General features: G+C 35.7%; 1 protein-coding gene across 4 annotated transcripts in view; it reads left to right on the forward strand.

The window, feature by feature from the left end:
* Nucleotides 1–27,926, forward strand: part of LOC149780919 (dynein axonemal heavy chain 5-like) — a 199,854-nt gene that overhangs the window by 116,563 nt on the left and 55,365 nt on the right. For 2 of the 4 annotated variants that reach the window (XM_089938013.1, XM_089938016.1), the window contains 4 exons: nucleotides 1,047–1,262; nucleotides 4,195–4,425; nucleotides 20,583–20,746; nucleotides 24,515–24,637. In XM_089938013.1, the coding sequence (XP_089794139.1) occupies nucleotides 1,047–1,262; nucleotides 4,195–4,425; nucleotides 20,583–20,746; nucleotides 24,515–24,637 (734 nt within the window). Of the gene's footprint in view, nucleotides 1–1,046; nucleotides 1,263–4,194; nucleotides 4,426–20,582; nucleotides 20,747–24,514; nucleotides 24,638–27,433; nucleotides 27,557–27,926 lie in introns of all 4 variants that reach the window. The other 2 variants (XM_089938017.1, XM_089938014.1) reach the window with 2 other exon arrangements.

A 27,926-nucleotide genomic window follows, 5' to 3' on the forward strand; every position in this document is an offset into this window, starting at 1 on the left:
CAAACAGCAAACAATGTTTCACAGAAGCTAATGAAAATGTAACTCATGCTGGCATTGGGGAGGATGAGGGGAAGATTTGTACTTGCCTTTCGCTTGCTATATATTCATTGGAAACTGGGTCTGAACCAATTGGAAGTTTAAATGTAACAGGAAAACAACTGCTGAGGCTCACATTGTACATCATGTGCTGGGTTATCTCCCTTATACTATTGATTCAGTAATCCAGAGGTCTTAATGTGAGCTAACAAGTGTTCTCGAAAATGTACGAGATTAACTAACTTTGTCTTTACTGCATCAAAACTAATTATCAAGAATCTGATAATTGGTAGTTTTGTTAAATGCATTAGCAGTTAAATTATTCCCAGCATTTAGTAAAATGGTTCCCTACTTCTTCTGACTAATGTTTGTTATGCCATCTGTTATTTTCATCTGTATTATAAACCTTTTTTAAGATTTTAAAAATTGGATACAAACCTCTTAAAATGGTATTTAAACATTTCATTTTTTACTGTACTTTTAAAATGTTACAACAATATCAAGGACAATCTGTTTGCAGTTATTATGAGTATCCAAAAGTATCATGGACAAACTTTATTGCCAATTGTTACGACAACCCAAAAGTATCATGGATAATCTATCATCAGTTGTTACAAATATTCAGATATCATGGACAATCCATTATTAGTTGTTACAAATACCCAAAAGTATCAGGGACAATCTATCATCAGTTGTTACAAATACCCAAAAGTATCAGGGACATTATAATGTAAATTTTCTGACCATGTCAGGGCAGTATTGATTAACCTTTAAATTGATATAAAATGTTTATTATTAATGATAGACATATTAAATTTTCACATCTTATGTATATTGATGACTTTCAACGTTAAAGCATGCTGAGCTAGTTGCAGGAAAAAGTATTATGGACACTCTGTTTGCAGTTGTTATGAGTACCCAAAAGTAATATGGACAATCTATTACCAGTTGTTACAAGTAACCAAAATTAGCAGGTTTTCAATAATTGTTAAATTTGCAAACTTTTGCAGCGAACCATTGAGAGTTACGTGGACAAGAGAGTTGGTACAACCTATGGACCTCCAGCTGGCAAGAAAATGACAGTATTCATTGATGACATTAACATGCCTATTATCAATGAGTGGGGAGACCAAGTTGCAAATGAGATTGTGCGGCAGCTGATGGAGATGAAAGGATTTTACAACCTTGAGAAACCTGGAGACTTCACTAACATTGTGGATGTACAGGTATTATTTTGCCAAAAACTTTTTTTATTATATAAAAATGATCAATGCACAAGAATAAAACTATCGTCAGTGTAACCATACTTTGCATTGATGTTTACCATTTCATTTGATGGCGGAATACTACATAAGAACATAGAGTCACAGAACTCATTTTCAACACAGATTTTTTAAATATTCATATCTGAATTGATTAGAATTTTTTTTAAAAATCATATACACTATATGACTACACCTTGTGTGGATTGTACTGCATTCATTATTCATAGACCTCAGTAAGTATAAAATTTAAATCACCAACGTACAGTTAAAGGATGGATTGATTGGTGACTGGGGTTTAAAAGCATATCACTACTTACAATGTTATATCATACTGAGCTAGTTGCAAGAAGGGTCTTGCCCAGAGATACATAACAGTGGCTGCCACAGTCTGTTTGGGTAGGATTCAAACCTGCACCATTCCAGTTGTGAGTCTAGTATCCTAACCACTGATCTCCCATACAATCCTAGCCATATAGCACATATTACAAATTTAGTTTTTAAAATATAAAGGTAAAACTATCTAAAACCTTTAGGAAGAAAAACTTCATGAATAAATTTTTAAACATGAAAGATACAAGGGTATATATGCTAAAATTAAAGAATATATAAAATAGAAGATATGGGTAAAAAGGTGGACATTTTTAAAATGGAGGCTCAAATTTTGTTATGAAATCCAAATATTTTGAAAAAGTTGGTATATCTTCAAAAGATTCTTGATTGAGTTTACACAAACAACATGTATTTCACTTGGTGGAAGTTCATCTGCTCAACAAAACTCTTGTACTGTCTGGAAATTTCTTAATGCTTGTAAGATATATCTTTCAAATGTAATGGTCAAGCCAGTAGTTTGGCATTATAAAAATTGAATTGTTGGAATTCTTTCCCTGTGTTATTTTTTATATATTGTACCATTTTAAAGTAAATCTAAGATATCATAAATGAATTTATTGTATTTAATATTCTAGTACTGACCCTGGAATGCTTTTGCAGAACACGACCGGGGATCGAACCCACGACCTCCCGCTACATTAAAAAATCCAAAATCACACATTTTGCAGAACAAACCCACATTTAAACAGTGTGTGTGTGTGTGTGTGTGTGATTTGGATTTTTAATGTAGCTTTAACAATTTGTCAGTCATATCGCTAGGGTGCCTTACAGTGTGGCAGTTTATAGTGATGTCTAGCACTGGGGCATCATGCCACAGACATGTAGCATGATGTCCCACCCAGTCACATTATCCTGACACCATGCTGACCAGTCTAAACACTAACCTCTTAATGCTGAATGCCAAGTGAGGCAGCCGTATGTACCATTTTTATAAGTCTTTGGTATGATTCAGCTGGGGATCGAACCCACGACCTCATGCATCTGAGGCAGATGCTCTAACCACTAGGCCATTGGAGCGGTCATTTAAACAGTCTGAAATTTCCAGCTGAACTACTGATGTGGTTATAAATAGGCAATTAAGAAACAAACAGTATGGTACCAATAGCTGTTGACTTTTGTGATGATTTTCCCCCATTTAACTACACAATGTAGACAAATAAGTAAACCATGCTGGTGTAAATAAACATCTCCTATATACCCTTAGTAGTTATAAGTGATGTGCATGTATATCCATAGTTTTTAGCAAAATATGAGTATCCCTCATGGGGACGTGAAATTGGAACTCAGAAGGACACCCAGTTTAATGTGTTAAAACTTTTCAGAGTGAGGTCTGGTCATTTTATATAAGGCATTTTGATTAGTATATATGAAAATAATGAGTATGGATCTATACTTTATCAATGCATACAAATTTGACACCATTTAGTTGTATTTTGATCTTAGATTCTTTCACAAAATGAAACTGGTGGATTTTTTATTACTGAGAAAATAAGTACTTTGAATTGTGTGACCTTCTGACCACCACTGTCATTTCCACATCAGGTGTTACATGTGTTGCAACGCAAATTTCTCATCTACAGGTGTCTATGATTTCTAAGGGTTTTTCATGTTCCACCATCTCAAAGAGCATTGTACCTGTGCAGCAGAAAATACTTACTTATTTTGTATACTCAATTTGTCCATGTATATAGCATGCTGTCAGCTGCAAGCTGTGATGACCCAGATCTGCTGTATCATTATGTGTGCCATCTGTGAACTATTCTGACCCAGATCTGCTATATCATTATGTGTGCCATCCATGAACTTTGTTGACCCAGATCTGCTGTATCATTATATGTGCCATTCGTGAACTGTGTTGACCCAGATCTGCTATATCATTATGTGTGCCATCTGTGAACTGTGTTGACCCAGATCTGCTATATCATTATGTGTGAAATCTGTGAACTGTGTTGACCCAGATCTACTATATCATTAGGTGTGTCATCTGTAAACTGTGTTGACCCAGATCTGCTATATCATTATGTGTGCTATGTGGAACTGTGTTGACCCAGATCTGCTATAGCATTATGTGTGCCATCCATGAACTGTGTTGACCCAGATCTGCTGTATCATTATGTGTGCCATCTGTGCTGAGCCTGATCAGCTGTATCATAATGTGCCAATTGTGAACCATGTTCACCTATTTTTCTTGTATCATGATCCACCCTCCATTAACTATGTGGAGCCAGATGTGCCATATAATGAACTGTCTGTGAACTATGTAGGCTCAGATCTTCTGTATCATATAGTGCCAACTTTTCTGGGTCTGTACTCTTTTTTTGAAATTATCAATAAGAATAACAGCACCATGATCTTCTGGCACATTATACAATGGCAGATCAGGTTCTGTTAAGTTTTCAGTTGGGCACACATTTGATATGATCACATATGGTCATTAAAACCTTTCCCATAATGCAAATAGATTAGAAATTTATTTTTATATCTGTTTGTTTCTTTTCTTCAGTTTCTGGCTGCCATGATTCATCCAGGTGGAGGTCGTAATGACATTCCACAACGTCTGAAGAGACAGTTTGTTATTTACAACTGCACCCTGCCATCCAACTCTTCCATTGACAAGATCTTCACAGTGATAGGAACTGGGCACTACTGTGCAGAAAGATCCTTCAAATCAGATGTCCGAGATCTGGTATCCAGGCTGGTGCCAATTACAAGACGGCTTTGGCAGCTCACAAAGGTAAACTTCTTCATTTGTACACAGTTATTGTCTGCTATATGATATAGGTAGCATGACCCTGAAGTGGGAGCTCTAGATTTGCAGTGAAGAAGTACAGTAGTCCTCCATTATAAGTTGTCTCTCAGTACAACACAGTTCTTGATATGACACAAGTATGGTCAAATATCAAATCCTTTTGTGCAGTAGTAATACTATGTGCTATATACCTCAGTATAACACAGTTCTTGATGTGACACAAGTATGGTCAAATATCAAATCACTTTATGCAGTAGTAATACTATATGCTATTTATCTCAGTATAACACAGTTCTGGATGTGAAACAAATATGGTCAAATTTCAAATCACTTTATGCTTTAATAATGTTACATGCTATATATATGTCATTATTTGGCAACACATGCTGTTTTTATAATTTCTTGTAAAAGTATTAGAATGAGTGATCACTCTGTGAATTTTAGGCTTATGAAACTTCTGGATCAATCAAGAAATGTGAATAATTAGGACTCTATGAAATACAAAACTCAAGCAGCAGGGAGGTTCTACAGACCAGACCGTTCCAGCAAAATAAACCTTCCTACGAGAACTTTCTCCGTAGAAGCCTCAGATTACAAAAATAAAGCCTTCTACGAAAAACAATTTGCGTAAATTCAACCCTGAGTGCAATTTTTGTGTGCAAATTATATGATTCTGGACAAGGAAAAAATATAATTTTTTTGGGGAGGGGGTGGGAAAATGATTGGGTGTCGATGAAGTTTGGCAAAGAAAAAGCTGCAAATGCTAATTTTACTTCACAATAAAACAATATCATTGAAAATAAGATGAGTCGAAAAACTAGCACAGTTGGAGAGCCTCATTCTGCAAGATTAACACGAGAAGAATTAGCGGCAGTAAGGAAACTCATTCCGACAAAAAAATTATTTAAGAAAAAAGTTCGTGAGTATGATGATTCACAATATCATATTGGTGAGGTATCGTCAAAATGGTTGAGTCCAGTCACTGGAGTTATCGAACAAGTCGCATATGGCAAACAACAAAAGGATAAGGAACTTAAAGATCTTGGGCTTATTCCCATGACGAGAGATATTGAGCAACATACCCAAGTGGTTCCGGGTCAACTTGAGCAAATTCGACACGAACAAGAACAAACACGAATACAAGCGCAAGCGCAAGCACAAGCACAAGCACAAGCACAAGAACAACAAGAACAATTGCCGCAAGAACAACCTCAAAGTGAAAAAATAAAAATTTCGGGTTCCGATAAATTTACCGATGAAACTATCGCAAGAATAAAATCAATGAATCCGGATGAGGTTGTAAAATTTACTGTGGAAAATTTTGAGAAAAACAGACGAAAAAAACTGATGAAACCGGGTCAATCCGAGAGAGTAACATACACAAATTGGATAAGGTGGGTATATTATGCATACAAGAATGTCAAAGTAGTTAAATTTAATGATCCAGAATATACTAAATTTATTCTTTTGGTAGGTAATTATGAAAAGATATACAAATCTAAACCATTATCGCTATCTTTGCCTTCATTTCACAAAGTTGAACCCGAACCAGAGAAAGTTGAATCCGAATTTACAAAAATTGGACAAAAAAGAATCATGCCATCAAGATATTTTACCCGTGATGCTCTTGAAAAATTTAGTGACGAAGATAAATTAATTCAAATTGTTAGATTTGGTTTTATGGAACCAGAAAATTATTTGAAAACAAAACATCGTGATTTAAAAATGTCAAGGGACCAATGGATACCCACTGTGTATTTTGCTTCTGTGGGAAAACCTATTGATATCGAAGATCCCGATTACAAAAATTTTACAAGAGAAATAAGACAATTAGATCAGGAAGAAATATCAAAATCGCCCGAAGAACTTGAAGATGAACCTGAAGATGCACCTGAAGATGAACCTGAAGATGAACCCAAAACAGGAAGTGGATATACCATCTGTCCTGACAGTGTTGTCAACGACGTATCTCGCCTCGAAGTATTAATCGGAGGAAAACGAGCTGGAAATAACTCTCGTGAAATAATCAACGAAGCCTCAGATATTTGTCAGCGATTATTTCGTGGTGGTATTATTGATTCTCACATTTACAAGAAACTCGTCGATGAGCTTATCGATTAAAATAACACAATTGAAATAACATGATTGTTCACAAATATCAGCGCAGACCAAGACAGGTCCGCGTAGTTAACTCTCGATTGCCCGTGTACAAATATATCCACGGTAATGGATTCGGTGATATCATTGGAAGTCTTGTCACGCGAGTAATACCTAAAATTGGACCCGTGATTAAGCAATTTGGGTTGAAAGCAATAGGAAAGATCGGCGAGACTGCCATTTCTGGTATCGGTAATTTAGCTAGTAAAGGCTTCAACGCTATCAAAGATAAAATATTAAATTTAGTACGTAAAAAGCAACCCGTCAAATTACCCATTACCAGCGAAATGCCACCTGAAGTCAGTAAGGCCATAAATGATGCGGCAAATAAAAAAATAAATGATCTAGCACAGGAAGCTGCTATAACAAATCTAGCGCAGGAAGTTGCTAATACAAATCTAGCGCAGAATGTTGCTAGGACAAATTTAGCAAATACAAGTTTTGTTTCAGGTAGTGGTCTTCGTTTTAGACGATATTATTAATAATAAATGTTCGCACAAGTGTCAAATGAAGTATTTGACATGGATGAACCAGTAGGTAGGGATACATCAGTGCGAGATTTTCAGTATTTCTCGTACGAGGTAGTTGAGCCAGATTCAAGAAATCGGAAGGAAATTCAAGTCCACGATACAACAAGATATTTTCTTCCATCTGAGGCGTATATCGAATTTGTTGGTAAAATTGTTAGAGCCAACGATACCAACTTTGGAGCAGATTTTAAAGTTGGATTTGTCAATAACGGCATTATGTCATTATTCAAGAGTGCCACTTACATGATCGATGGAAAAGAGATTGAGTCAATCACGAATAATGTTGATATAGCAACGACGATCATAGGACTAGCAAGATACTCGGATGATTTTACCAGATCAGCCGGTCCTAGTATGATGTTTGCCAAGGATAATTCTAATGAAGCTGAACATAATCGGTATAACGTCGCTATACCAATGAATGCAGCTGGTGATAATCCAGCCACCCAGATGGCTTTAATAACTGGCGTCAATGACAATTACAATCTCGGATTTGCCACGCGAAAACTTATGTTGGTTGGTCCGAGTTTAAGATTTTCCTGCGCAATTCCGTTATCTCATATTTTTGGATTTTGCAGACATTTCAGAAAAGTTATTTACGGAGCGAAGCATACGATATCTTTCGTTCGAGATGTCAATGATGACAGAGCCATCTGGCGAGGTGCAAGTGCAGATCCCCTTGATATCGGCAAAGTTGTCCTTGAAAGAATTACCTTGTGGATGCCAGCAATAACACCATCGATGATCATAGAAGAAAAATTATTATCATTTATGAATCAAGGTGGAAAATCCGTTATGTCCTGGCTGACAACTATGACTGACTCCTACGATATTGATATTAACGGAATATTTACCTGGCGAATTGCTTCACAACAAGGTTCTTCCGCACCTAGACATATCTTTGTTGCCCTTCAATCTGTAGATAGAAATGATCAACTGCATAGTCACATGATATTTGATCGATTTGGGGCAACAAACGTATCGTTGAGAATAAACGGCCAACAAGAGCCATCCGAGGAAATAGCCATCGATTATGCCACCAATTCTACGGCACGTGCATATCATCGATTACTAAGTTTTATGGGACGCGATCAAAATATTGATACCGGATTGCAAATATCACAACTAGATTTTAATACACTCTATCCTATCTATTATTTTTCCCTGGAACATCTTGATTTGGTAAAGCAGTCGGTTGTCGATATTCATTTCAAAGCCAGAATTAACACAGGAGGACCAGCAAGAGCAATCGCGGTTATTCTTAGTGATAGAACGATGATCCTGGAAGGCATCAGTGGTAGAATGAGAGTCATCGACGCGCCCGTAGAAAACATGTGATAAATTCTAAATTTAGATAAAGTGATTATTAATATGCCATACGATCACGTTAGTGTAACTCTGACCCCAGGTCAGATAAAAAACCTTCAGGCAGCAACAGCAGCGCGACACGGCTTAAGTTTAACCTTAAAAAGTAATCAACTTCACGGTGGACCTAACAAACTATCGTTAACCAAAAATCAACACGGACATTTCACCAGAGCCAGATCAGCAAATACTGGTATTCGTCTGAATCTCTCAATAGGAGCAATCAGAGATATGATCAAAGTAGGTGGTATTTTTCCTTTATTCGCCGCTATTCCAGGATTAATAGCTGCGGCGGCCCCCATGATTGCAAAGGCAGTAGGATTAGGTGCACTTGGTGGGATGGGTTCCGCATTAGGAAGGAAGGTCGTCGGAGGAAGATATCGCAAAAAAAAGGGAGGGATATTCCCTCTTCTCCCTCTTCTCACAAAATTGATGCAACCGCAACAAGGATCAGGTCTTTACCTAAGACGACCCCCGTACGGATCCGGTCTAAGTCGAGCCTACCAGCCTCAAATTTAGATTTAATCAGTGAAGCAAAAAAAAAGAAAATAAAATTTTTCAGAGGCGTATTTATGCGAGATCAACTACCGGATAAACCAAATCCTACCGAGACAGGAATAATAAACCTCGATAAAAATTCTGGTCCTGGCACTCACTGGGTTGCTTACGCGATTAATCCTCGCGAAATCATTTACTTCGACTCATATGGATTAGCACCACCAAACGAATTTATCAAATATGTGTCAAAACTAAAACTTCCGGTTTGGTATTCAACGCTTCCAACACAAACATTAGCAGATCCACCAATATGCGGTCCAGAGTCAATTAACGTCCTTGATGCAATTTCAAAATCATCCAATCCTTATCGCAAAATTTTATTTGAATATACCGTAGATAAATATCATGGTTGACATTTACGGTAGATCTCTCTTCAGAAAAGAAAAAAAGGGAGCAGTCGACATCGATACATCAAAATTCGCAACCAAGAGCGATATTAACAATCTTTTATCGCTGTCAGAGGTGGATCCTGGCGAAGTTGCTGTTTTTCAAAATACCGAAGGGCGATTACAAACTAGCAACGTTAAAATAACTGATATAATCAAGCGAGACGAATACCGCGATCACATTAGTCAATTTACTCGCCAATCGGAGATGGTATTAAAATCTATTGCTGATATCGCCGATATTATAGCGAAGTTACCCCTGAAGGCCGATAAAGCATTACACGACGATCTTCAGGATAGAATGACAAAAAGACTTAATAGGCTAAATAACGACCTTAAAAAACTTGACGATGTTTTAGATAAATTTAGCAAAAAATTTGACGAGAATATAAAAACATCCAGTGATACTTCCTCCGTATCAGATAAAAAAGCCGATCAAGCATCACATGACGATCTTAGCGAGAAAATAAAAAAAATCAACGAGGAAATTACTAATATTCTTGCCGAAATTAACGAAGTAAATATCTCGATGAGTCAGAAAATCGATAAAACATCAATCGACGATCTCAACAAAAAAATAAAAAAAATCAACGAGGAAATTACTAATATTCTTGCCGAAATTAACGAAGTAAATATCTCGATTGGTCAGAAACCATCGATCGACGATCTCAACAAAAAAATCAACGAGGAAATTATTAAACTCGGTAATGTTGTTGTTCCTGAATTTACCAGGGGGATTAACGCGATGCAAGTACAAATAAAATCCATCAACGATGAAATTAACGTGGTACGTGAATTAGCGCGTCAAAAGGTCGATACATCAATGTACGACGAAAAAATTCGAGATTTAAACACGAAACTTCTTGCTGCAACAGCAAAGATTGACCAATCCGTCGATAAAACTGGTCACGCCACTGACGTAAAGCAATTAGGTAAGGAAATTATCGAAACAACCACAAAAATTAACAATATCAACACAAAAATATCATCAATGAACCTTGAAAGATTATCGCGAATTTCGATACCAGAGGAAGTAGAAACAAAAAATCTTACCTGCAGTGTGCCACTTGTGGTAGAGGTACGAAAAGAGGCATGGTGGACACCCGTGAATAACACATTTAAATTTAAACCGCCAATTAGTGGATATTATCGAATATTTATTCAATCTCCGGTAGGTTTTAAAATAAAAGCCGCAGGTGGTAAAATTTTTGGTGAAAATTTTAATTATGTTATGTACACAGGTTACGAGACTACATTTGTGCTGGAACCACCAGATAGAACCAATATGGGACCGTTTGGTTATAGTATAGTTTTCGAATTTTTGTCGGGATTGGAAACAGTTGGTGTTCCAGATGAAATTGATGAGACGGTAACTATCAAAGTAGGAAATTACCAGGAATTAATCAAATAAATAACTAATAATGACCGCATCGGATTACCGCTACAATCAGGCGCGATCATGGCAGGATTCGTTGCGAAAACAACTTGACGATTATCAGATAAAAATAAATAAATACCAGCGCAAATTAGTTATCATTGATGTTGCAGTGTACGCGGTATCTGCTGTGGTCGCTGGTGCAGGAATAATTTTATCCGCGGTAACAATGATAGCGCCAATTGTAGCAACAATAATAATCTCGTCAACAACAACAATTGCCGGTGTTTTAAATATTATCGCAAAAAAAATATCCTCGTGCACAAGTGAAAAGTTATCTTTGTACAAAAATAAACTAACTAAGGTAAATGACGCGTACTCGAAGTTATCATTGTTACTTTCTGAAAGTCTCAACGATGGTATTATATCCGATCTAGAATTTTCTTCAATGATTAGTATTTACTCGGAGATTGAACAAATGAATATTAATAATGTCCGAGTTAGCCCAGATCGTGACAAACACGACACCGCCGACAACAACGTTAATATCGCTAAGTTCAACGAAACCCGAGTTTAGTATTAATTTTTCAACACCAATTAGCGTTAATGAAATTGCATTAACACAATTGCGCGTCTACAACAGCTGGCCTAATGTTAGATCGGCGTCATTCGGTAATTTGATGTCAAATAATTCACTTGTTTTTGCAAATAAAAATAAACCCGATGGAACACCCGATTGGATCGTCGTTGGTATACCAACCGGTAGTTACGAAATTGATCAGCTGAATAATGAGTTTACTACCAGAATATCAAATTTAACCGGCGATGCTACTCCGGGAATAAAGATATCTTCACATGATCCAACACTATCGTCAATGATAGAAGTGAAATCACCGTACGTGGTAGATATTTACCAATCATCGATCAGAAATATATTAGGTTGGCCCGAGGTCGCACCTCTGATAAAACCAAAGAAATCGGATGTTATTATTCCAGGTTGGTATGATGAAACCCTTCCAGAACTACCGGAACCAAAAAAGGAAGATTTTACAACCAACGAAGGATGGTATGGAGATATCAAACACAAACCTTTGATCCACAGCGCCATCAATCTCATGAATAACCACAAATTTAACCTAGTAATGTTCGCTTTCACTTTTATTAACGAAAGAATTCTCTCATGGCTGCTTCTTCCTAAAATCCCCCCAGATGTGAAAATCTTCGACGCTACCCACATTAACAGGATAATAGCCCCCATAGACGGTATCTTGGTAAGAAGAACACTAGACGAGTTTATTCAAGAACACGAATTACAATTAAATTTATTGCGCGGATCATTTCATGAATGCATCCTAAATAAATCTGGTTCATGTAGCGAAATTATAAAACACGTGAAAATTTTAAATCAACTTGCGAATGATATTGAATATTATCATGATATGTTTATTCGGGCGATAGTCGACGATATATCAATTGCCGACTATGTTCTCCCTATTAGCAAATTCGAGTTGATCAAGAACTCGGGTGAGAAACAAAAATTCATGAGAGTATTTGAATTAACCGAGGAAACACTGCCAAATTTCAAATTTCCCAATTCTGATTTTGATGCGATGAGAAAATCCGTCACTGATACCATTGATGATTTATTTCCGAAATTACATGCCGCATGGACCAAAAAAATACATTCAGAATTGATTCTTAAACACAATAACGATCCTGACAAAGGTGGACGACATATATCGCCGGATATCGTTAATATAACGGAAGTTATCGCGATTTATCTTCACGCGGATGTTGTCGAGGGTAGTTATAATGTTGATTCGTCAGTGTCGAATCAAGCGAATCAGGGATTTGTATTGTACTCATTTTCACCTAGCGCATCTCCTGGTTATTTGATAATCAAGGAACCAATGAATCCGTTTTACCTGCGATGTCATAATCGATTATTGACAAGAATAAATTTCAAACTAACGGATCAGAAAGGAAATTTACTTGATATACGAGGAGAAACTGTAAGTATCAATTTGCTAGTGAAATCGTGAGAATCTTTGATTCTTGAATCTGTATCCGTGGGAAAAATAAGCGAAAAAAATAAATAAAATCCAGGGAAATTTTCAAAATTAATATATTTTTTTAATTTTTGTTTTTTTTTGTTTTGTGGAATTAGGAATCGGAAGATTCCCTAATTTTGTTTTCATCGACAAGTTTTTTCAACTGTCTGACACGCGAACTTGTAATTTTTCGTGATTCATACGCGTCTGATAAAATCAATCTAGCGTTTTCTACCAACATCGATAATTTAACAAAATCCTCGATGCGATCATCGCTGACTGTAGCAAGTGATTGATACATCGCAATTTGGATTTTCTTTATTAATTTATATTCTGACGGCAGCGTGTATTTATATTCGAGTTTTCCTTGAACAATCGTCTCGAATTCTGATCTGATTTTATTCGTGTCAAGATCCGATGGAAGATTTATTTTTTTCTTCAGATCATCGATGGCTCCAATGATATCGTTTATAGTTTCCTCATTCATTATATTAATTTTGTAAATCTTCAATTATTCCTCATCGATTTCCGAATCCGGTATTATTCGGATATAAGAAAATTTGAGCCAAACACCGAGATTGTAGGAAAACGTTGCGTTGGTTTTTCCTTCTGCCACAAATTGTATCGAGTGTGAACTAATATTATAATATTTAGCAGCGGCGCTTGTCGACTCAAATGCAAGTTCTTCACCTGTTGCTTGATTTATCGATTTGACAGCCCTGGCATACTTCGGATATTTACCAGAATTACCGAAAATGCAATTTTCGCTCTGAGTGATTGCGCGCAGATTGGAAGATTCATTATTAAGTTTATTACCGTCAATGTGGTCGATGACAAGTCCGATTTCTATTGGTCCATGAAAGCATTCGAATACGAACCGATGAATTGTGTAATTTATTGTTTTTTTATTTTTGGTGATGGTAAATCTGAGATAACCGTATTTATTGACTTTACCAACACACCTCTTTGTTTTGATGTGTCTGACAGTACCATCCGATGATGCCTCGTATCCACTGATTGTTGGATGAGATCTATACTCGCTCGTGATTTTCATTGCAGGAATCGTTGATTTTGTTTCCATATACAATATTCCATTTGTTTAAATCGAAATTTGCCTTAAATCGATTAATATAATCTTCTTCACATTTTATCACCGAGGAAGATTTTTTTTTGTAATATCGACATAATTCACGATATTTTTTCCCTCCACAGGAGAAACATAATCGTGTCTTTCCTCGAATGCCAACTTGGCAAACTAAACATCGCTGTGGTCCTTTGTTACCTCGTCGAATTTCGTATATATGAGCGCCACAGTATTCACCTCTGCAGGATTTGTCACATGTTTTTGTTGATCCGACTATTATCCACGCGCATTGCTTCATTATAATTTAAACATTTGTCTAAAATATAATAATGGATATATTTGATCTTGATGAGGCAGAATTTATCATTCCTGAAGTTGATCGTGCTAAGAAAGAATTTTTCGATGATGGAGCGATTCATACCTGGTCGACGTGGAAAACTAACTTCGTTAATGCTACGATGAATCTAGAGCGAGCGAAAAAGATAATTGAGCATATAAAATCTGAACACAAGGAAGAGCGATTTATCTTTGGAATAAAATTTATTACACAAATGCCCGATGACACTTGGATTATTCGCGATAAACGAGATCCAGTACGTGGCGGTAAGAAAAATGTCGTTTTTGATAAAAATTCGAAGCCGGGATTATTATTGGGAATTGATGGTCCTTATTATGCTAGAGCTTATCCTTCTAGTGCTGTTGTTTATGGAATTTATCGGCTGAATAATAATCCTGATGTAAAAAATCTACCTGCGATGAAAGAATCACCGATGATAAACTGCGTGGCTGAGCGAGTTATCGAGCATATGAGGAATGCCCGTCGAGGATCTGGCTTGACTCAATTGAGATTGGATAAAATTAACACGTGGGCAAAGACGGTTGTTGATGGCGCATCGATTGACGATGTTGCTGCGTTAAGCAAGAAACTTAAATTTCCTATCACGGTAAAAACATTATCGGGAGAAATATTATATTCATCACCGTATAGTTCTCGAGGAACACCAATCGAAATTGTTGATCATAATTCGCACGCGTGGTCGCAGTCGGTAATGATATTTCCTCGAGATCGTGTTGTTAAGTTTTATCCCGTGGAATCTGGGAAAGACAATTCCGATGCCATGTTCAGGTATATCAAACTATTAGCCAAGTCCGATCCAATATCAGTCTGGTTATTTTCTAGCGAAGAAAGATACGATCAGTTTATTTTACCACGCGGAGATATTTACCGTGATGAAATATTACATGATTCGATGAAAAATATCGCGGAGAAGTATTCGTCAAATTCAGATCAGTTGCTGACAAATTGTTTTACTGTTCCGTCTGTTGCCGCTCACGCTGCCAGAGAGAGAAATTCGTGGAAACCTACAAGGAATGAATTTCTCAATGATATTCAACTTAGTTGTATCGAATACGGCCATGGAGGATTATGGAATACCAAGTATTATTTCGAAGATATGATTTCTGTTGATATGAGCGCATGTTATCCTGGAAGTTTCCTCGGATATGGCGATTGTGCAGATTACTTTGCTAAATTTGGTCATCCAACCAACGAGATGACGAGAGTGGCAATTAACGGACCGTTACCTGATTTTGTCATGACAGGATTCGCTCATGTTACTTCATTCGAACTTGCTGAAAATTTGCATAAGATTTGCTATATTTGGTTTGGTCGGCATTTATCTCAGCGAAGATGGGTCCCTACGGTATTGTTGAGATATATGCTGGATTCGTCGATGTTAATATCGTTGACGGTGAGCGAGGCGATTATATCATATAGGAAACAGACCGAGGTGTGGTTGCCGACAGATTGTGAAAATGCGAAAGATATTGGAAGAAAAATAATTGGTAAATTTACTCAAGGAGGATCAGTTGATCATAAACATCGCCACGCTAGGTTATTTATCAATGATGCCGAGATGGATTTTATTATTGCTGATACAGTATCGCGTGGAATATTTTGCAACAGAGAAAATATTATTATTGATGGAACGAAGTTGGGTACCGTGATCACTTATCTCGATGGAGAATCCGCGCAGTATACTCATTTGAGATCATCAATGCTCGCCTATGTAAGTATCAATCTGCTATCAATGATAAATAAATTTGCCGATATCGCGGTAAGGGTTGCAACGGATTCGTTTTATATCGATAAAAAATATCAATGTAGGCTAGAAAATTTAATCACCGATGGTTCCTGGGGAACTTGGAGAATAAAAAACGAGGATATTCTAGATTATTGCGAAGACGCCGATGTCGAAGATTGCGATAAGTTTCATCGAGATAAATACGATGAAGTATCAACGGCCGCATCTGCGTTTGATCCGATTTCACGAAGTAAATTTGTCTACATGAACGGTCCTGGCGGTAGCGGTAAAACAACAAGAGCGATAAATTTATTTTCAAAATCTGATATGATCGTGTTGACTCCGACTCACAGATTAGCGAGAGAAATAAAGCAACGCGGGGTTGATTCTTGCACGTATCATAGTTATTTCAAGTACAGCGGTGGATTATGGGATTCGGCTCGCATGGGAAACAAATATATCAACAAAATCATAATATTTGATGAAATTTGTACAGTAAATTTAGTTGTGTTAAAATCATTCCTGGGTTGGTTGGAGGAGAAAAACACCGCTGTGATAATGTGCGGAGATCATGGTCAGCCAGATCCTATTGATGGCGAATCTCCACATGAATGGCTCAGGAACTTCGTTGATTATTATGAAGAAATCGATGCTGATTATAGATCCGATGATATTTTACTGACCGAGTTTAAAAAAATGATTCGGTTGCAACCTAATAAGTTTCAATGTGATGTGATGAGAAAAATAATCAACGAGACTTCGATGGATAATTTTCTAACCTTGTGGCGTCCAGATCATCTGATTGTTGCTAGTAGAAAAATTATTCGCGATGCTATTCAGGAAATGTTATTCAAGCTTCATTGTGAGAAATTTCCAACATTGCAGGTACCGTTGTGTTATAGGCCCGCTGATACCAGGAAACAAAATATTAATGTTACTTTGCCATGCGGAGAAGAAAAAATATTAGTTTTGAATGATATTATTTTCGTTGATATTAATCTTGTCAATGATGCGATAAACGCGGAAAGATCACCATGGAAACTCGGATACGCAACAACGATACATTCATCGCAGGGATTGACTGTACATGGCCAAGTTTGGATCGTCGATGATAGAATTTCCTGGTCAAATTTAGTTTATCTAGCCGTGTCTCGAGTAAGAAAATTATCTCAGTTAGGTAGAATTAAATTTCACATTAACGACGATGGCGGTAATTGAGTATCCTTCGGTATTATTTGTAATTCCTCCTTGGTAAATCCTCGTTGTGGTGCTAGTGAATCTAAGAAATAAATTGCTGGTCTTCCTGACGATCTTGTTACAGCTGATATTTTATGTGTTGTAACGCTCCAGGTTGGATCAGTTGCTCTTTTTCTTCCTCCCTCGGCTTCTCCTTCCTTATATAAATATCTGACTATGACGCTACCTAGCACAGGCGGAATTGTGGAATCTCGCTTTAGGGGTATATATGGTTTTGTAATTGCAGTTGCGGGCTTCATTGATATTGTTCGTGTTACTTCGTTATTTAGTGCGTTAATCACGTGAGGTAATCTTGTTACCCAATCGTGAGATCGTTTATCTTGGATAAATTCTCTCGCGTACTGATATCCGAATAATCTTTCTGCTAGTGTTTTGTTGAATCTCTCAACGATAGCTTGATTGTGATGAACACCTACAATACCGCGACGGATTTTAACATTATTCTTTTTCATCAGTGAAGTAACCGCACCGAGGAATTCTCGTCCTGGATCAATCTGAAGAAGTTTCGGCCATGTTAACGGAGATCGCGAGTAAATTTTCTCAAATGCCTTTGAAACTTCTGTTGCTGTTTTATTTGATAATGGTTCTGCTTCCTTGTATCTGCTAGCAATATCAACGACTGTCAGAACATATTTGTATGTGACGCCGTCAACGGTATCGTAAGGAAGAAACATTAAATCAGCCTGATGGACTTCATTAGGGACACTGACAGAGAAACTCGCATATGATATTTTCTTAGGCGGAGGAAGATAAATTTGCCAGACTGCTTGTCTCGATAGCCACGATTCAGCGACAGATTGCTTTACTTTTGCTGCCTTAGCAAGTTTGGCAATTGCTGATTTTCCTCGCCAAAATCCTCGCGGAGAATAATATATTTGCTCCATTATAAATTACCAGCACCTAGTACTAATTTACCTTTCATCGCGCCTTTTATTAACCAAGTTGCCAATTTCTCTTTGAAATTTTTATCAGGAATAGCATCTATTGCGTGAATTAGCTTCACATCAGCGAGATGTCGTTGTTGTAAATCTCCGCTGCGATATGCAAGATCGTGATAGTAGCATGCGTTATCGATAGCGTTTACTGGATCCTCGCCAGGATTTGGTTGATTATTATCGTTAAGTCTTATATCTAGCCTTGTACCAGGTCCGCAGTAATTATATCCTGGTAAATGTTTCTCTCCGGGATATTTCGCCCAAGGAGCTCCAGGCAGATTTGTTAAGGAGGTTGCGATGTCTCCTCCGGTTCTACTTTTTTTTTTACAAATCTAAACTTGATTGTCTTGCAAACTTCACATTCACCTTTGATTGCATTCCTGTTGTTGCGCGTAACGACTTCGATTATATTTATCGTATCTGTGCGCGTGCGACACTTAACACAATATAGATCCATGTATTCTAGTAACATGAATGTAATTGATTTTTCGGCCACAAAGAAACGCGAGCAAGTAAAACACACCGCGGCGTTACCAAATTCGATAAGAATGATAATCATTGGACCGTCAGGATCTGGAAAAACACAGCTGTTGCTGAATTTGATAATGAGATGGCTAAAATGGGATAAATTGTATTTGGTTGCGCCATCTGTTGATGATCAGAGATGTTATCAAGTACTGAAGGAATTTAGTGATAATACTAAAGAAGGAACAATAGAATTCATCACAGATATCAATGAAGCTCCATCAGTGGAAAGTTTAGATGGCGATGTTAATAATCTTGTTGTTTTCGATGATGTGATGCTGGATAAACAAACTAACCCAGCTAGGATATTCTCGCGTGGCCGACACAAGAATACCGATGTGATTTACGTGACACAGCGATATACGCAAATTCCAAAAGTTATTAGAGACAATTGTAATATCTTATCAGTGTTCAATGGCGTTGATACTTACACGCTGAGAAATATTCATCAAACTTGGTGTAACGGCGACATGGACATAAATAAATTCAAAAATTTCTTCAGTCACGCTCAGGCAACACCACACGGTTTTGTCACGATTAATCTTCATGATCCGCGTAGTAGGTATCGAGTCGGTCTTGATCAGATTTACTCATAAAATTGCAGCTTTTTCTTTGCCAAACTTCATCGACACCCAATCATTTTCCCACCCCCTCCCCAAAAAAATTATATTTTTTCCTTGTCCAGAATCATATAATTTGCACACAAAAATTGCACTCAGGGTTGAATTTACGCAAATTGTTTTTCGTAGAAGGTTTTATTTTTGTAATCTGAGGCTTCTACGGAGAAAGTTCTCGTAGGAAGGTTTATTTTGCTGGAACGGTCTGGTCTGTAGAACCTCCCTGCTGCTAAACTCACCATCTTTTTTTTACATTATGCCAAAAATCTATTAGTGATGAAAGTGACAATAGCAATCTAAACTGTTCTACAGATAGTACATTTTTATCATAATTACCATTGAATGGTGTGATCTCTCATTGTAATTACCATTGAATAGTGTGATCTCTCATTGTAATTACCATTGAATAGTGTGATCTCTCATTGTAATTACCACTGAATAGTGTGATCTCTCATTGTTCTCTTTATACCTCATATGTGACAAAACAGATGGCATTTGGAAGTGGTTGACAGCTCATTGTACAGAGATGATGAAATTAGTTTTTGCCACTGTCAAAGACAGAAGGTTAGGATGAAGATTCTGATAAAGCAGGTTCATATAGTCACTTGTCAACCTCATCAAAGTCACTCATCATTAGGAATGAACCATTTAAATCTAACTGGAAGAGGAATGCCATTTGATTTAGGGGTATCCCCATTAGAAACAAATGTCAGTTATGAAGACAAAATATAAAGAGTTTAGAACCTAGTGCCTACAGAAAGAAAAAAGTGTCTCCTCATCACCACGTCAGTTTTTAGTTAATAGAGTGCTTCTGCCTGGAGGTTTTTATTAGAGGGTGAAGAGAAAAAGTGACCTTTCTTGATGAGAGCTTTTTTTAAAATGGTGAAGTTGCAAACGACGTATGTTTGGATATTACTTTTTGTATTATTGTTGTCAATGCAGATAAAAGTTAACTTTTGTCTTTTTAAATTCATATTAGTTATTAATGGTAATCAGTATATTTTAAATTAGGTAATTTGAGCTCTTGGGGAAAAAATGGCTAAGAAAAGATCTTGATGTTGGACCAGAATGCGTTAAAGGCAGATGGAAGTAGGTGTAACCCAGTTACTGCTTAAGGGAGAGACTGTCTTTGTGTTTTATTCTAGTTTGAGAAATGTGATAGTTAATGATTGTATGAATAATTAATTGATTTAACTGATGTAAATTCTGTACATCCAGGTCAAAATGTTGCCAACCCCTGCCAAGTTCCACTACATCTTCAACTTGAGAGATTTATCTCGTATTTGGCAAGGTATGATCAATGTCCAGTCCTCAACTGTAGACTCAACAAAAGTTCTACTGGGCCTGTGGAAGCATGAGTGCAGCAGAGTCATTGCTGACAGGTAAACTTGTTATGATGTACTAAAAAAGCATATAAGTATATTCTTTTCTCATTCATGAAGGAAAAATTTCTTTAAAACAATAAGGTTAGATTTTTGCGAGAGTTGAAATGAGAAGAGTAGAATGTTGAAATGTAATTTTGCTCAAGGCTTATAACATTAATATATATGCGTCAAATGATGATAGTTTGTGGTTTTTGTAGAAAAGAAATACATATAAATTTCTTTTAATAAGATTGATTTCTCTTTATTTTGTGTATATTTACATGTTTCACTTCCAATACTCAGCATTGCAAATAAAGCATTAAGAAACTGAATTGTTTGGACATAGTGGAACATATATTGAAATTATCACTAGAGATTTTCCTTTGTTTTAAAATGATCTCATTTGATATATTAGGTGCTGTTAATAAGTTGACATGTGTTGGTCATCTAATCTGTGTCAGAATGAGTATAAATTACAAGAAAAATTAAAAACTTTTTTTTATTTAACATTGATTACAGTGGAGTCCAGTACAACTTTCCTAGATTGAGCTCTCACTAAAGCTCACAAATAGAGATGACTTTGGCACCCATTTACATGTCCATTTACATGTCCATTTACGTGTCCATTTACATGTCCATTTACGTGTCCATTTACGTGTCCATTTACATGTCCATTTACATGTCCATTTATATGTCCATTTACATGTCCATTTACATGTCCATTTACGTGTCCATTTACATGTCCATTTATGTGTCCATTTACGTGTCCAATTACGTGTCCATTTACGTGTCCATTTACATGTCCATTTACATGTCCATTTACATGTCCATTTACGTGTCCATTTACATGTCCATTTACGTGTCCATTTACGTGTCCATTTACGTGTCCATTTATATGTCCATTTACATGTCCATTTACATGTCCATTTACGTGTCCATTTACATGTCCATTTATGTGTCCATTTGTTTGTCCATTTACATGTTCATTTACATGTCCATTTACATGTCCATTTACATGTCCATTTACGTGTCCATTTACATGTCCATTTACGTGTCCACTTGTTTGTCCATTTACATGTCCATTTATATGTCCATTTACATGTCCATTTACGTGTCCATTTGTTTGTCCACATCCTAGGTTAAGGTCAACTTTGACACTTTTAGATTAAGCTCAGTGTTAAAGTTTTTTACTTTCTAACTAAATTAAAGATGGGTTCAGCAAAAACTGGGTCACTTGTTTCATTGAGGTTAAATTCATATTTGAGAAGCACCATAGTGTGACCAAAATATGTGTCCAGCTTGCCAAGAAAACTGGGCTTGAGGTGGGACAGTTTAAGGATGTTTCACTGTACATATATTATTGATCAAATGTTACATTATTTGCCAATAATGATGAACACTTTAAACTTGAGCATTTGTTGATTTAACCCTTTCCCTCATAGTGCCTACCAACAAACTTCAGTTCAGTGTGCATGTCTCTTGCTAAATGATATAGTGTGTTGTCAGTAGAGTAGTATATCACCAGATGTTGGTATCCCAGTGCAGCTTGTGGAGAAAAACTGCACATTAATATATGCATATTTAAATCTTCCAATTCAACATTTAGTGCTTATTGTTTCTTTTAAATGTATAAAGTGAGAAATAGCAATATTCTTACAAGCATATACATCAAGTGGCAGGTCTAAGCTTAGTGTACTATAAATAGATTCCACTCAGTGCTGGGCTTTAAAATCTGCAATCACAAGCAATTATGATTAAGCTGTTTGGGCTGGTGTCATTGCTGTTAAGGCTATATGTGCTGGACTTATTCTGGTTTTTACTTGTAAAATAAGTTTTCATGGTTATTTATATGGTATAGAGATAAATTTAATTCTCAAACATCAATGTTATTGTTTTGATTCTTTGATTCTGCCTGCAAATAATTGCAATTTGGAGGAATTTCTAATGTCCTCTTAGCTCAGAGTGACTGTTTGGGATTCACCTAATGTCCTCATAACACTGATTGACAGTTTGGATTCATCTAATGTCCTCTTAGCTGTGATTGGCTGTTTGGAATTCATCTAATGTCCTCTTAGTTATGATTGGCTGTTTGGGATTCATCTAATGTCCTCTTAGCTCTGATTGGCTGTTTGGAATTTATCTAATGCCCTCTTAGCTATGCTTGACAGTTTGGGATTTATCTAATATGCTTTTGTGCTATGACAGCATAGAAACTTCCAGAAAACTTGTTTTACTAGTGAGGATATTCACATCATATCTAGTCATCAATTCATTAATTATGCAAATGACAGTTATTAATGAGGAGCTTACCAAAAGTGCTTGTATAGAGATATGGCAGGGATGTACAAATGCTTTTACCTTTTCATGTACTAGAGGTGTTAGAATACACTTGAAATGAGGTAGGGGCCTCTAGATTAGCATGTATGTGGGAAAGGGTTAAATGAATATTTACAGGTTTTTGTTATCTGTCAATGTCAGAATCAAGAAATTATATCTAACCAGGTGAAAATCATGATACAGCAAAGTATCCCTTAATACCAGTCGTTAAAGATAAAAGCATCTCTTAAAAGCAGTCATTAAAGTCAAAGATAAAATTGAAGATTACAGTGTCCCTAACAGCTGTCATTAAAATGGATGATAAAATTACCCTTTACAGCTGCAATTAAAGTGGAAGATAAAAGTATCCCATAACAGCTGTTATTAAAATGGAAGTTAAAGGTATCCCTTAACAGCCTTCATTAAAATGGAAGATAAAAGTATTCCTTAGCAGCTGTCATTAAAGTGGAAGATAAAAGCATCCCTTAACACTGCGGCAGCTGTCATTGAAGTCAAAGATAAAATGGAAGCTAAAAGTATCTATTAACAGCTGTTATTAAAATGGAAATAAAAGTATCCATTAACAGCTGTCATTAAAGTGGAAGATGATAGAATCCCATAACAGCTGTCATTAAAGTGGAAGATGATAGAATCCCTTAAGAGCTGTTATTAAAATGGAAACTAAAAGTATCCCTTAACAGCTCTTATTAAAATAAAAGATAAAAGAGGGTACATCAGAAACAAATTTTTGATCAGGAACAATTTACTTGTATATACTGAGATACTGATATTGCATGTAAAAAATAAACATGTCTAAAATATATGTACCAATAACATATCATGTTTTTCTTTGGGGGATGGGGGTGAGGGAAGTAAGAACTGTATTTTCTAAATTTTGCAGACAAATATTATTTCCCAACATTATTATTGTTGTTGGTTGTTGTTGTTGTTGTTGTTTTGTGTTTAATGCCATTTCTCTGTGAAAAATAGGCTATACATGGCATCCAGTATAATTGGCGGAAGATCCCAGGAAAACCCTGGTAAGAACCACCAACCCATAGGAAACTACTGGCAAGCTTTTTCACATACCCATATTGGCTGAAACTGAGGTTTGAATCCATATGGACAGAGTTGAGATGGCAGTGATCAGTAATGGTGAGTGCTTTAGACCACCCATGGGCCTCTATTTTGGTTTTAATGAACAATTCCTATGTGACAGGCTATTATCAAAGCCTCGAAAAAATGAACCAAATTTGACAAAATAAAAGTGAAAGTTGTTTATAAATAATATCTGACTGTAAATTACTGTGAGACTTGAGCATTTATCCCCTGGACATGTTGGTACCAATATTAAGTAATTAATTAATAAATGAATACTTGTACAACCATTCAAATTCCATATTCATTATAATGATGTAGCATTTTCACATTTATTAATCTTGCATGTGCTTGTTATGTTTGTTTTACCAGATTTACAAATGCTGATGATTACAAATGGTTTATTAAATCAATGAAACGTGTTATCGAGGAGGAATTGGGAGCTGATGCTGTTGTACATCTTGAGGATACTCACTATTTTGTTGATTTTATGAGGTTTGAGGAACATTTACCCTCCCCCTCCGTCTGATCTGTTGTGCTGGCTGTTTCACAAAGCTTTTAACATTTTTAAAGCCGAAAGTTTTCCAAGCTTTTGTAGTCTGTAGAACATCTAATATTTCATGTTTTGAAATTTTTGAAGGTGTTTGAAATTTAGATGTTTTGTGGAAATATTGTGCTTTTTTTTTTACCTTTTTCTGCTTTGTGCCTTTTGTCTTTTTCATGAAATATGCTCTGTATACATTATTTAAATTTGTCCACCTCTGAAAAAGAAATTATTTTTGACATCGAAGAAAAGAGGTCCTCAAAGAAATTACATTTGGATACAAAGTTAGCCTATAAATATTGATTGGAATTCCAAAACAATATATTGAATATAAATCTTCAGTCTTGTTCAACCTTTTTCAGGACTTGTTTATTTAAATTGTCTTGTTTCTTAATATTTTTTGCTGAATAACACACGTTTGTCTATGATATAGAAGAAAAATTGCTGTAATTTAGGCAAATTTACTACTTATATTTACCTCTTTCAGATTAATATTTTGAATTTAAAATGCTAAACAATCTTGAATGAAATAAGATTAATATCATCTTCTTAAACACTGAGCATCTTTCATCGTTAGCATTTTAGTGTTTTGGAGTTCCCACAGTCATACTTGGGAAAAGTTTTCCTGGTTATTTCAGGCCTTGAAAAATCTTGAAATTTGACAAATCTAAGAATAACTTGGAATATGCACAGAATTTATAAAATGTATAGAATTTGCATGGAATTTATTGCATGGGAGTGCCAAGTAAAAATAACCTTTAGAAAGCAACTTTGACCTAATGTTGGACAATCCAAAATATCTTAGATTTAATGTGACAAAGTTGATAATCCTTAACTGAGTATTCCAGAGGTGTTTTGTTATGTGCCCAATAATTTACAACATGTTTGTTACACCTGTAATATTTTGACCCCTGTTTCATTTACACTTATGAAAATAGAAACCTTGACTGAGTATTCCAGATGTATTTTGTTGTGCATCCATTAATTCACAACATGCTTGTTACACCCTTAATATTTTGACACCTAATTCACCTACACTTATGAAAATTGGCATGTGGATGCATTTCTATATGAGTAACTCAACCATGCCAGTGCTAGGTCATTTTTACCTGATATTCATACTAGAGTGACATTTGTGTTCTCATCCATTTGTTACACCCATAATATCTTGGTCTCTATTTCTTAAATATGAACTTTGATATGTGATCCAGTTTTCATATTGGACAGATTTTTATATTTCCAGCCCTCAATTTGTTACATCCTCAATAAATGTATGAAAATTATTATATGAATGCATGCAAAATAACTCACTGTGGCCTAATTTTCATGATTACACTCACAATATCTTAAACCCTATTTCATCTACACTCACAAAACTTGGCATGTTTTTGCATCTTAAGGATAGTAACTCAACCATACAAGAACTGTTTCACTGTGACATAATTTACATACTTGAGTGTCACTAAGCTCAGCTATCTTTTCTTTACACCCCTCAATATTTTTGAACCCTGTTTCATGAACATGTGAGAATTAGTATATGGCTTCTTTTCAAGGAGAATAACTCAACTATTTAAATAGTAGGTCATTGTGACCTAATTTTCAAGCATGATAGACTCTTGAATTTGCCTTTGTACCAGTGTTTATATTTTCAGCTGCTCCAAAAGTGCTTCTGTTTACATTGAAATACAGGTTCACAAGTAAACACCTTGTTTTAAAATAAATTCAATTTCTGTGTTTGAAACATATATAATTATAATGCAATCATTTTGGTCCTGTATTTGCTGTGAAAATTTTGACCAATATATGTGGGAACCCTTTTATGTTACTGCTTATCATGTCTCTAAACTTCTCACTCACATCAACTAATAGCTCTTCTTTATTTCAGTGAGTTCGTTCCACTTTATCATATTTTTATAGATTTTCATATGTTGTTGTCTTTGATGAAGTGGGTTAGTCATGATAATAATTAACTTTAAGGGTGAGATAACTGATCATAGAATTTGAGAATGATAGTATTAGCCTGGTTTATAAAAACAACAATGCAGCTTGAACCACTTTTAATTTTTTTTAAAAACTCAAACCTGTGAATTCATTTAATATGAATTAATTGTTCTTTATAGGGTTCCAAATTGTATGGATTTCATGGTTCCTGAAAACAACTAAATTAAAAACTACCCAGTATCCAATGATTTCAAAGATGAAAAATAATAATGCATGCATGCTGTGAGGTAAAAAAAAAAACAATCAACCATATCCTGCCACTTTTATGGGATCAAAACCTTTCAGAATTTTCAGTTCTTTGATTTTAAAAAGAAAGTTGTATCTACAGCTGAAGGTAGTAATGAAAATGATGGGTTTCATAAAATTATGAAACATTATGCACACAGTACTAAGTAATTCATAGTACTTATTTATTTTTTCTTTTAGATTTATGGGAAAAAGTCACATTTTGGTTTTCATACTGTACATCACTTTTAAGACAAACTGATTGATTTTGCCAATTTTATGTTGAATTTTATATATTTTTTCCATTTATGAAAATTTTGGTAAATGAAACTAATTCTTTATCAGTATCCAAATAAAAAACAACTTTACACAAAAATAAAAAAAATTCATGGATCATTCTTTGTCTATCAACAGTTACCTCCCCTTTAAACACATATTTATTATACACTTTGTAGCTCAAAATGTAAACTTTTTTTCCCAAACTTGTAATCCTATTCCCCACTAACTGTTCATCCTAATAGGTTTATATCCATGGAAGACTGTGCTTGGTTTGAAAAGACACTTATTAGAGTAGTACAAGAGGACCTCCCAGAAGACGTAGTAGAGTTTGTAAAACCTACACACTACTTTGGGGATTTTTTGAGGTACCGAGATATATATATATATATTTATGGTATTGGAAAATAAATGCCATTTTGTTCCAGAGCATGTTTGTATGTGTGGATGTTTTTGCACACACTGATATATGTATGTTTATCATGTAGGAAAATAAATGCCATTGTTCCAAAGTATGTTTGTATGTGTGGATGTTTTTGCACACACCATTATATGTATGTTATATGTATGTTTATCGTGTAGGAAAATAAATGCCATTGTTCCAAAGTATGTTTGTATGCATGGATGTTTTTGCACACACTGAGATAAAAATAAATGCCATTGTTCCAAAGTATTTTGTGGGGTAATTTGACACCTGTGCTTATTTGTGGGCATAGTCTCAATAAAGTAACAATTAAA

This window comes from Sinohyriopsis cumingii, chromosome 16, assembly GCF_028554795.1.
Source record: "Sinohyriopsis cumingii isolate HCF-2022 chromosome 16, ASM2855479v2, whole genome shotgun sequence".
In the NCBI taxonomy this organism is placed as follows: domain Eukaryota; kingdom Metazoa; phylum Mollusca; class Bivalvia; order Unionida; family Unionidae; genus Sinohyriopsis; species Sinohyriopsis cumingii.